Here is a 12,918-nt window from a genome sequence, read left to right on the forward strand (position 1 = left end):
ACAACTTCCTCATTTCATCAACGCAGAGCAAGAACGATCGCTAAAGTGACAAACCGGCTTCACAACAAATATTTTGTGTTTGGCAGATCGAAGTCCTAAAAATGAAAGGTGAGGCTGATGAGCCTGAACACTGCAAAACATTTGAGTCAAATTTAGTTGTGTCTACTATCTTCTACTCTTTAAGTAAAATATGATTATCAGATCTGAGTTTTAGATTTCGAACCTAAATGTGTGAGTTTGTGAAAAGATAAACTTACTGAAGTAAGTTGTGTTAACTTTTTTATTAATTTTGTCAAAACTACAAGAGCTAAGAAAACTGGAGTTTTCAGGTAAAAAAAAACAGAAAGAAGAAAAAGACAAGAGAGGGAACAATTTGCTTAGCGGCATGATTTTATATCCTGAGATGGAAGTGCATCACATTGATCTGACTCTTGTTTGTTATTAAGGCAAATGTTCATTTTAATGCAGCTGACAGTTTGCAAAGCTTGTTCTGTTCACACTAAATGTGTATTGCGAAATAATTACTTGGTTAGGGTAAAGTTACAGCATTAAGTTAAAACTCACAATTTGCCATTAAAGAACTTAAAAAACAATGTTTAGACAACTTGTTTCTTGTTGTATTAACTTCATGAATTTTAATTTCTGAGTTAAAACCAATACAATTTTCTTGTTGACTTAAATTGCACTTTCAAGGCAGCATTTTGACTTTCATTTGCTAGTTTATCCACCTTCAAATATTTTACAGTAAAGTGGGGCGCTCTGTCGGTGCTTGGTGGTGAGAGGCCGTCTTTAAAGAAAGCAGCTGGTTTTTTTTTTGTGTGTGGAAGCCATAAAAACAGGACCGGATCATCCGAAATGACGTTCTGGATTCTCATCAGTTTAGGCAGAAACCAGGTTTCATTACTTTTCTTTCTGGCTGCTACAGATTTTCTATTTTACAAAGCAAGTAATTTCAAAAGAACATTATTTTCCTTACATATGAACAGTTCCTGAGGAAAAGTAAAGGATTTCAGTCCTAACATCACCACTTATCATTTCTGTGACATGAAGATGTTATTTTTTCTTCTATTATGTGGCGCTTCATCACCAGGTAAACTTTTGCTTTTCCCTATTTGAAAGTGCTGTCTATTTTTATTCCTTGTAGTTTATTTTGACTTTCATAATTTGCTCCATTCAAAAACCTGCTGAAGTTAAACATGTTTTGAACATTTAAACCTCTCTTTTAGAAAAACACTCACTGACAGTTCTGGTTACTGCCTCTTCTGGACTCCCTCATTTCCCAGACTTCATAACCACCACCCAGGTGGATAAGCTGCCAACAAGTTACTGTGACAGCAACAAAAATATCAGAGCAAACCCAAAATATGGACCAAAATTAATGAACATTGAGTCACAGATTGCTGATTGGTATATTGAACAGTGTTTTGAAATAATGTCTGATTATCTCAAGGTTAAGATGGGAATTTTAAAGGACCTGAACCAAAGTGAAGGTACAGTGAAAAGACTCATATTCATAATTGAGCTGCAATGACTTACCATTAATAAATTTGATTCATAATCTCAGTTTCTGTTTTCTCCTCCAGCTGTTCACATCTTACAGGTTATTATTGGCTGTGAATGGGAGGCAAAGACAAAAGAAACAGTCTCGTTTTTACAGTTTGGATATAATGGAGCAGACTTTATCAAATTTGACCCAAAGAAGTTGACATGGATTCCTCAAACTCCCCAGGCTATCAGCATCAAACCAAAATGGGAAGCTGATGAATCCACATCCCATTTGGAGCGCAACAAGGACTTCTTAAATCAAATATGCCCTGATTGGCTGAAGAAATATATGGCCAATAATGAAGGCCCTCTGCAGAGCTCAGGTGAGTCGCAGCAGCATGGTGTGATCAAATGTTTACATTCAGCAGGTTGAGATGGAGCGCAGCGTGCATACAAAAAAAATCGTAAGGAAAAATGTGACTTCTACTGTCACACAGATTCAGTGTACTGAAAAAATTACGTTAAAACATGAACTGACTTTTCGTCAGCTGATCAAAACATGTTAGAAAGGCCATAAAAACCAGCAAAATCTGAACTACATAAATTTGGAAAGGATCATTTTTTCCAGATTGTTGAAATTTAACAGTGTAATCTGCTCCTCTTTCTTTTCTTTTGTTTTTTTGCACATTGTTGTCAGAATAAATATTAAATATTAAGCTGAAGACAGTTGCAGTCAAACATCAATTCCCACAATATCTATCTTTTTTAAATGTATTCATACATTTTTGTCATGTTTTTTTTGTTAATGATCATACTGTTTGTGAATTTTTGTTTATCTCAGAGCTTAATATTTTATGGAAAAAGTGATTCTGCTTTTGTGTTTAACTGCTTTTAGTTTTTTTTCATGATCTTCATATTTTCTAACATTTCTTTTAAAATTTTGTCTTGAATAATATAAAATTATCTGATGGTAGATCTCAAGCTGCCGTCTGTCTCCTCAGTTCTTCCCTCAGTGTTTTTCCTCCAGAAGTCTCCTGACGCTGCAGTCAGCTGCTTCGCTACTGGTTTCTATCCCAACAAAGCTGTGATGTTCTGGAGGAAGGATGGAGAGGAGATTCATGACAATGTGGACAAAACAGAGATCCTCTGTAACCAGGATAACACCTTCCAGATGAGAGCAGACATTAATATTTCATCTGTGAACCCTGAAGACTGGGAAAGATATGAGTGTGTGTTTCATCTGGTGGATGTCAAAGATGATGTTGTCAACAGACTGGAGAAAGAAAAGATCCAAATCAACTGGGGGAAAACACAGAAACAAAATGATGAGGGTAAGAAAAGATGATCTGTTTGTTATTATGTTTTAAGTTTAATTAACATGACCTTTTCAATAACACATCTGTTTTTTTAAAAGGTTGCTGGTTTTAGTCATTTAACCCTGAAAACCCTGATAAAAAAAAAGGTTTATCTGACATTCAAATGCAACCTTATTCTCCTGCATTATTGAACCTCCTCAAAAGAGGTTACAATTACTTTATAAATTCAGTAACAGACTTTCAAGATAATATTCCCTACTATCATTACACTATTAAATTTATAGATAGTATTGTGCATCAGGGCTCTTTGAATCACTATAGTTAATTTCAGAGAGTTGAGTTGATTAATTTGTCTGGTGAGCTCAATTAAAGGAAATCTACTTAAGAAGGATGTTCCACATTATTAAGCAGGCCACAGGTTTCAAGCAGCAAGTTCTGAGTTCTGCAAGTCTGGAAAAGAGAAAAGATCTCTGCTGACAAAAATCATCAGATAGTGTAGTGCCATATGACAAGGTATGAAAACACTAGATATTTAATGAAAGCGTTATCGCACTGTGAAGATATTTGTGGCTGATTCAGAACAAAGATGGGTTTGTACAGATAAAGGCATAATGAGGAAGTTTCTGTTTGATGATTTCATCGTTTTGAGAGAGCAGCTGTTAAAATGCCCTTACAAAGCAGCAAACAGTTATTTGGAGCTGCTGGTTCCTCGGAAACCTCAAGGTGGAGAATCCTCTAGAGGCTTGTGGTGCAGGAACCGACTAATGGGCTCCTATGTGAAAACGACCTCAGCAAAATATATGAACTTTCTGACTGATCACTTTCTTTTATGGTTCAAAAGAAGAGCTGTACCTTCAGTAACAAAATCATCTTCATGCATGACAATGAGTGCTTCAAGGATACCACTGTGTTGTGGCTGCTATGGGCATAAAAGGGGAGAAACTCGTGGTGTGGTCACCATCCTCCTCTAACCTCTGACCCTATTGAGAACCTTTTTCATTTTTTTATTTCTGAAAAAAATACTGTTCTCATGAGGAGCTTTCTTCATTAAATTTGATTTATACTGTATTAGTTCATGACTTGAAAATCATAATGACCATCAATGACAATTTCAGAAAATCTGAGAAAATATTACTTGCATAATAATTTGGAACATCGTGTATATACTGATTTCTTAACAGTTTTCAGTAGAGCTTAATCTGCAGTTTATGCATATCTTAGTAAATATATTTATCTGTCTCTGTTGTCTTTTTTTCTGTGCAGAAAAGCCTATGGGCATGATAGTTGGGATCACTGCTGCAGTGGTTTCTCTTGTTATAATTGTTGCTGCTGTTGGATTTATGGTAATCAAAAATAGAAAAGGTAAGAAAACCTCCAGTGATGAGCTGAACAAGACTCATAATCTCAACTAAAATCTAAACTTATTTTATTCAAATTATTACATATATGAACACAGAAATAATTTCAGGATTCTGCATTTCCCATTTTCAGTAAAAGCAATGAGTAAGGCTCAGATGAAATGTAAATCTATCTTTTCCCAGATTTATTTATATATTCTCATTTTAGTACTTCTTAAAAGTGTGATGGATCTTGCACAGTCTGTTTTATTGACAAATTCCTTGCCCCTTTGTTGTTTATCTCTTATTAACATAAACAATTTATTTTGCAGATTCTTCTAAATATTAACTCTTTTTTTTTTCTTACAGCTCCCGTCAACAGTATTGAATTGTCTGAGAGACTCAATCAAGAAACCAGACTGAAGTTAAATCTGGACTCTAACAGTTAAAACAAGCTTAGAGAAGAAGAGATGATTCTGTTCTGTTCTGAATTAAGCATGCAATATTTTGATTTTATGAACCAAGTTTGCATTCAGAACATTTTGAGTTCTTCACTGTAAGTCAGTAAAGATGTATTAAATACTAAGAATACCATTTATTTTGTATTGTAATGACAATGTATTTCATACTGTAGTTGCAGGAAGTGCTTTTTTCTATGAAATATGTAAAAAATTGTACTATTTTTGTTTTTATTTGTCCATGTAGCAATGAATTAAGCATGCAATATTTTGATTGAACAAAGTCCAAAAAAATGTAAGTTCAAAAGTTGTCAGTATTACACAAGCACAGGTATTTTGAGACCATTTTCTCTTCATGTGGCTGGGAGCAGCCGGTCATCTGTTTTACAAACCTACCAGAGAAACTGGCTCAATCGGTCTCCACACCTACAAGGTGGAGGCCTCAGACTGCAGGTGATGAAGGGAGCACAAAGTAACCAGGTGAGGCAGAGGGACCTGTGATCACCAACTGAACGGCGTTCAGCTGATGAAACTCTGCTCTAAATATCTGAGCATTTAGATATTTAGAGGATAAGTGTGTTATCCTCACACTTACAATCATAAAAATGTCTCTCTGTTTTTAGTTATGCAAGTGCTCTGTGTATGTTTTATACTGAAGGATAAACTGAAACCAGACAAAGATTTTAGTTTGCTGGTATATCTTCATTCCTAACCAGACCCGCCATTCAAGTAGTTGTGGTTAATGACTAAAAGAATAAAACTTCCAGCAGTTTAAATGAACTTCCCCGACAGGGTGGATCCACCTTTGAAGTGATGAGCAAAGCTATTAGGGAACCAAAATAATTTTTCTGTGGGTATTATTTTCTGTGACTTTAAAACATGCTTTAGTTTGCTCTGTATTGCATCTTGTTAAAGGTAATTTGATGCCAAACACTCATCATCTGAGTTATTTTTATCTCCTGCTTTTCCTCTTGACTTGATGTTCTTTTGATAAAGAAAACTCCCTCTTGGCTAAAATACTTCTGGTTCAGATTAGATAGTATCATTTATTGGATTAGAAATCATAAGCTATAAGTTTGTAATCTGTAATTCACCATTGGACAGACGGCGGGTCAGACAGTTCTATCTGCAGAAACTGGAATAAATGTGATGTGAAGGAAACTTATGATATGCTGCTGGCTTCATTTAACAAAGTGAAAGAACTGATCAGAAGTTGGAAAAACTGGTTTTACTGCATTATGTTTGCTAGCACCATGTTTTTATGTAAGACACATCAGTCTTGTGTTGTCTTTGTTACTTTTGTGTTTAGCAAAATAATCTTCATCGGATGGTTTTGAAAAGTTTTATGTAGATGAAGGTCACCTGTCTTTGTTGAAACATTAATGTTTTTATCATGTGTAAAATATAAAAAAATGCAAAAGAAACTTCTACCTCATAAGTCACGAAATAATCTTTTTTATTATTATAATTGTTCATTTTTATGGATTTGTGACTCTGTGAACATGTTAAGTAAATTTATTCAAATGTTTCAATTCCCACAGGGAAACTTTTTCCAGTTGATTGTGAGGAACTTTAACAAGATCAAGATTTGAATCGACAACATTAAATAATACAGATTTTATCTGTCCAATGCTGCCCTCTGCTGTCCTGCAGAAGGAAGTATAAATAACACTTGGAAACTTTTCTCACCAAAGAGACTGTTAACAGAAGCAGCACTGATTCTGCCTTTGTTAGCAGAAACGGTGCTGCTAACAGAACCAGTTCTTATGGGTTTCTAGGTTTTTATGCAAACTGAGAGCCAAATTATACGAATTAAATCCAGCATCCATGTAAGTAAACCTTAAAAACATTTAGATTCTTCCTCTTAAGCTGGTGTTACTCTGAAGGTAGCCTTACATTTCATAATACAAAATACGTATTATACGTAATATGAATTCTCTGATTATTAAATTTGATAACAGGATAAATAAATAGATGGTTACTCACACTTATTTAGGGTTCTACTGCAGGTTTCTTCCTTTCATACAGGAGGAGTGATTGCTGTAAAGTTTGTAACTTTATGCAATCACCAGTGTTTTTCTTTAAGAAATAAAACTTGATCTTGCTATGTGAAATTATAACTGATGTTAACTTCATTGGTTATGTTATAGAGACGACAAAATAGTCAAACTGGTTTGTAGATAATATTTAATTACAGATTTCCAAAATTTAACACATCTCCATTTAGAGTTACAATCTGAACTCAATCCTCATAAATGTCCATCTTTACAGCAGCTTTGTGTCTGAGTTGTTACTTTACTGCAAACACATCAATGTCAGAACAGACAATCAAAATGTAGCATAAAATCACACCTAATTCCCTCTGTTTTGCTGTTGGGATATTCAACATATACAGTTTTACAATGTCTTTAAATTATATGCACTTTTACTGAACATTATGCACATATAATAATGTATTCATTGTTTTATTAAAACAGGATAAGAAGGCTTTATGTAAACACATGTAGTTATTTTCCAATTTTCCAAACACAAAAATGATGGTTATGCATTTAAAATAAATATAGCTATACAGACACATAACTCAATCTGCCAGTTTATAAACAAGAGTCCAACAATGCAACAATGGACAGTTCACAGCATTCACATATACAACAGTCTAATGTATTTCTCCAGCATATTTTGTCAGGAAGCAAATTGGGATTTTAATAGAATACTTGGTCATTTAGAAAAAACTGACAGTAATAAAACATTTGTGACTTTATTTTAGATATACTACACTTTGTATTAGCTGAAGAAAAACAAAAAGGGTGCAGGAAGCAAAGAATTATGATAAAATATTTTTTCTACTCATTTCTACAGCTGGCTCGACTTTCTGCTTTCACACAATAACACCTGCTTAATGAAAAATAACACCTGCTTAATGAAAAAGCAATTAGAATACTTATTAGATTATATTAATACACATATAGTACATATTTTAAATGGACATGTGAAGGCAGAGCAGGATGTTAGATTTCTTGATCTGGATTTAGAAGTCAGTTTCTCAATGGTATGATTTCAGACTCTGAGGAACCAAAAAGAGACTTGCTAATCCTCTGATCTTAGAATTATTTCAGACAATTTGGTGAAACAAAAGATAAATAAATTTCAGCCCTACTTACCAGAGATGACTTGTCTATCTGAAAGTTAAACAGATATTTGGGTTTCAATTTACAAATATGCAATAAAACTTCAAAAGAGAAAATATTCATAATTTTTAAGGTTTCTTAATTTAATGCAAAGATGGTATAAAAACAATCATTTGTTTGTTGCAATCTTCAGATTTCGGATACATCATGATGAATCCAAAATCTGACAATTTTTCTTCTTGAAAGCAGCAAATGCTAAAGCAGCAATTATGATGGAAATCACAACAGAAATGACAGCAATGATGATGATATTTCTCTGAGATGATTCATCTGGTCAAAGAGAAACCACAAGAGCTGATCAGGCGAGAGCATCATTAATTGTTGAAGCTGTAGAATTGACTTAGACTTAGACTTCCTTTATTGTCATTGTACAAAAAAATACACAAGGTGAATCTTGACAACGAAATGTCGTTTCTTGGCTACCAGTGTAGCAGAGCTAAAACCTTATACTACACAATGGACCCGAAGTAGCCGCAGCCGAGAATTGGCATATTGTTGCAAAAGATATTTGTTGGGATCTTATATTCTGGGAAGAAATAAATGTGTGGAAACTGGCATCACTTTGTGTTGTAAACAGTTCCTGCCCAAAGTATTTCTGATGCTTTCCATGCAAAATGTGTGTAAAATTCTCCTAATTTTCTGCTTTAATCATCACATTTGATAAAATAAATATACCATTTCTACCAAAAAAAAAACAAAAAAAAAAAAACAAAACATTTGCAAATCTTCATTGTCTCATCCCAACTCTCTGAGAGCCGTCTCAGACTGTACACATTAATAACATTCACAAATAAATAAATAAATAAATAGAAACACATCAGATCAGCTTTTGTCTGAATGTATTTGTTGCATTAATGGTTATGTTTTTCTCTGTTTATCAATATGCAGGAAGAGAATGGCAACATTTCTCTGAACCACTTGCAGTCCTGATTTTATTGATGTAGGCTTCATATTGTTGTGTTGTAAAAAACATTGAAAAAGTGTAAAGGCATCACCAAACAAAATTTGCTGATGTCTTGCGCTCAGTATAGGCCTATACAGTGACAATCGTAGGGCACATTTTTCTAGTGTTTCTGAACTGACTCTTTCTATTTTAAATCGATAAAAGTGAAATAAGTGATTTCATGAACTTGTAAAAACTGTGACAAACAGCATTCAGAACTGAAATAAGTTGTAGGCATTTATCCATCCATCCATCCATCCATCCATCCATCCATCCATCCATCCATCCATCCATCCATCCATCCATCCATCCATCCATCCATCCATCCATCCATCCATCCATCCATCCATCCATCCATCCATCCATCCATCCATCCATCCATCACTCCAGGGGAATCCCGAGGCATTCCTAGGCCAGCCGAGAGAAATAGTCCCTCCAGCGTGTCCTGGGTCTTCCCCGGGGCCTCCTCCCGGTGGGACGTGCCTGGAACACCTCACCAGGGAGGCGTCCAGGAGGCATCCTGCCCAGATGCTCGATCCTCAACTGACTCTTCTCGATGTGGAGGAGCAGCGACTCTACTCTGAGTCCCTCCCGGATGACCGAGCTTATCACCCTATCTCTAAGGGAGAGCCCAGCCACCCTACGGAGAAAAGTCATTTTGGCCGCTTGTATCCACGATCTCGTTCTTTCGGTCATGACCCAAAGCTCGTGACCATAGATGAGTGTAGGAACCTAGATCGACCGGTAAATCGAGAGCTTCGCTTTTTGACTCAGCTCTCTCTTCACCACGACGGACCGGTACAGATGCTGTGCCAATCCGCCTGTCACTCTCCCGCTCCCTTTCTTCCTCATTCATGAACAAGATCCTGAGATACTTGAACTCTTCCAGAACATTCCCCTCGACCCGGAGAAGGCACTCTACCCTTTTCCTGCTCAAGACCATGACCTCGGATTTGGAGACACTGATCCTCATCCCGGTGTTATGCCGAGAAATGCATGCCTGCCGAGAATAACAGCATAACAGCATTCTCGTTATAACAGCCCTCCAGGACCTGCTGAGGGTGTAGAGCTGGTACAGTGTTCCACGACCAGGACGAAGACCACACTGCTCTTCCAAAATCCAATGATTCAGAGAGAGCAGTGTGTCGGCATTTAGTTGGGTGATAGAATCATGGAGTGGCTTCCATAAAATCATACTAGAAATAGTTTCTTATTTTTTTGGCGAGAACTGAAACATCTTCAAACAAGAAGTCCATTTCCTTTCTTCTTACATTCAAAACCATTTTGGTAATTACTCATCATAGTTTTTCTAAAAGTGAATTGAAAGAATTGAACTTATATGGCAAGGCTTCCTAGCAATATTGAATAGAATATCAAAAATGGAATAGAGGAAGATCTAATATTAAATTTTTTATGGCTCTATTTGAATAAAATTGTAATTGTTAACTTATACTGAAGCTTAGTCGAAATTAAGTCTTTGTCAGTTTAAAAAACTGAGTTTTAGAGAGATATTAACTTTTCATCTATGTTCATGTCTTCTAAATATAAACCAATTAAAAACAGGTCAGAAACATTTTCAGAAGAAAATATACTATTAATAGAAACAAGATAAACAAATTGTTTCCTTTTACTTCCTGGTCCCTTTTTTAAGAAAAACCCACCAGGAAGTTATTTCATTTTTGTTCAATCACTGTGGGGTTAGTTCTTTTATATTTAGAGCATTTTAACAAATATGTTAAAAGCTAAAACTGATTCAGATTTAACACATTCAGAAGTGTATCAGAATAGACCAATTCTGTCATAAATGCTGTAAGAACTAAAAAGGAACAAAAATATCCCATTGGCTGTTTGTCAAACTTGAACACACCTCCATCTTGTGCAAAGACAAGAAAAGCAGGAAATGATTTCTAACATACCAACTAAAGGACTCTTCTGCTCAGTTTCTCCGTTTCAAACCATCTGTACAAAAATGATAAAGGTGATAACTTTGTTGCTGCTTTTACAAAATGCTGCAGCTGGAGGTAAGAACATTTCAATCATTCAACAGCTGAAGCAATTTTTGATAATTCTGAATTTTCTATAATCAAAAGTGAAACAGAGCTGCTTCTGTTCAAAGATAAAGATGACAATTATTTTATCAACTGTGAAAGTTAAAGACTTTTTAGTTCTTATCAATATAAAGAGGAACAGAGAATGTTTTTTTTTTTGAATTTGCAAATTTCACATGCAAATTCAATTCTACAGTTTATACCTTAGATGAAAAAAATACAAAAAATTGCAATCCATATTCTAAATGAAATTATTATTTTTTTGTTCTAACAGAAAAATATCACCTGGAGTTTGATTATTTCCTGTATCCAGGAGTTCCCACTTTCCCAGAGTATGGAGTGATGAATTTACTTCAGGGGTTTTTAGTATCTTACTTTGATGAAAAAGTTGTTCATATCAATCAAGACTGGATGAAGGAGTTAATAAAAGAGAACACAGAGGAATGGGAAAAGACTGTCACGTTTTGCTTGAAGTACAAAAATTACTTAAGACATCAGACTAAGAATTTTAATACTCGGACAAACCAATCAGAAGGTATGTCATAAGTAAAATTATTTTCTTTCTTTCTTACATTACTACAATAGAATCAGTCTTTTTTCCTCTCTTTTGTCCTTTCTTTCTTTCTTTCTTTCTTTCTTTCTTTCTTTCTTTCTTTCTTTCTTTCTTTCTTTCTTTCTTTCTTTCTTTCTTTCTTTCTTTCTTTCTTTCTTTCTTTCTTCTTTCTTTTCTTTCTTTTCTTTCTTTCTTTCTTTTTCTTTCTTTCTTTCTTTCTTTCTTTCTTTCTTTCTTTCTTTCTTTCTTTCTTTCTTTCTTTCTTGCCCATTTAGATTGATCATGCCCATTTAGATTGATCATGATTTGGATTTAGATTAGGCAAATCTTTGTTTCAGATATTACACATCTTAAAAACACACAAAAAATGACATTCTGATATCAGGTCGAATTTGTGATATTTAAAACATGGTTTGTTCACTATTTTCCTCAGGCAAGGAGATAATTCAGCAATTTATTGGCTGTGACTGGGATGAAGAAACTAATAATACTCTTGGTCATGTAAAGTACGGTAACAACGGAGAAGACTTTATGACATTAAATGCAAAAAAAGGGACTTGGATTGCAGCAAATCCAAAGGCGGAGGTCATAGCAAAGGAGTGGAATGCTGACAACGAAAATTATGAGGGTGTAAAGAGCTTTCTCCAAAACAAGTGCCTGCCATTGTTAAAAGTATTTCTGAGATATGGAAAATCTTATCTGAGCAAAAAAGGTAAAATCAATTGGCGTTTTAGAGATACAGTTTCTTTTAATTTTATCTTGGTCGACTAACCACCTCTTTCAATCTATTTTATGCATTTTGGTCTATCAGACATTTCTTGAGTATCATGAGAAAAATATGCCTTAATAATCATGCAAAATGACCTAATAGTGGCAATATCTCCTCTAGTTTTTCCCAGAAGTCTGCTCCTTCAGTCTCCCTCCTTTCCAGTCACTTGTCATGCAACGGGTTTCTTCCCTAACAAAGCCATGATGTTCTGGAGGAAAGATGGAGAGGAGATTCATGAAGGGGTAGAACATGGAGACCTTCTTCCCAATGATGATGGATCCTTTCAGATGAGTGTCCATCTGGAGGTTCTGGAAATCCCACCTGAAGACTGGGGGAGATACGAATGCATATTTGAACTGTCTGGTGTGAAAAATGATGTCATTACCAAATTGGACCAAGATTCAATCAGAAGCAACAATCCCAAAACTAAAGGTAATAAAAATATTTGATTTGATCATTTTTTTCCCTATTTCATAGAAAAACACTAAAAATGGGAATAGATTTAAATAATGACTAAAAATGTATACTAAGTAGTCCTTTTGGTAATTTTATTTATTTTTTGTCATTTGATAAATGAGGGTGTATCTTCCCATTAGTTAAAACTCAGATGTGACTGTTATTAGTGTAATTTGTCATTTGCTATTTGAGTTTAAATGGGCCATCATAGATTATGCTCAATGTTACTAATACACAGTTTTCTTTCTAAGATTAAAGTTGTAAATGTTTCTTAAGTTCAGTTAAAACCAAAACCAAGAAACCTGCATAATGTTTCCTGAACAGGTCTGTTAACGGCAACCAGCATCGCTGTCATTGCTATGATG

At 34.8% G+C, this 12,918-nt stretch overlaps 1 protein-coding gene across 1 annotated transcript; it reads left to right on the plus strand.

Annotated features, from left to right (window-relative positions):
- Nucleotides 1–845: 845 nt before the first annotated feature.
- LOC129375894 (major histocompatibility complex class I-related gene protein-like) lies at nt 846–4,649 on the plus strand. Its single transcript, XM_055055261.1, has 6 exons — nt 846–1,090; nt 1,227–1,490; nt 1,584–1,868; nt 2,487–2,816; nt 4,065–4,163; nt 4,508–4,649. Exons 1-6 carry the CDS (start codon nt 1,045–1,047, stop codon nt 4,585–4,587), a joined length of 1,104 nt encoding a protein of 367 aa, XP_054911236.1. The 5' UTR covers nt 846–1,044; the 3' UTR covers nt 4,588–4,649.
- The last annotated feature ends 8,269 nt before the right edge of the window (nt 4,650–12,918 follow it).

The sequence above is a fragment of the Poeciliopsis prolifica genome, unplaced genomic scaffold, assembly GCF_027474105.1.
Source record: "Poeciliopsis prolifica strain line A6 unplaced genomic scaffold, Auburn_PproV2 SCAFFOLD041, whole genome shotgun sequence".
In the NCBI taxonomy this organism is placed as follows: domain Eukaryota; kingdom Metazoa; phylum Chordata; class Actinopteri; order Cyprinodontiformes; family Poeciliidae; genus Poeciliopsis; species Poeciliopsis prolifica.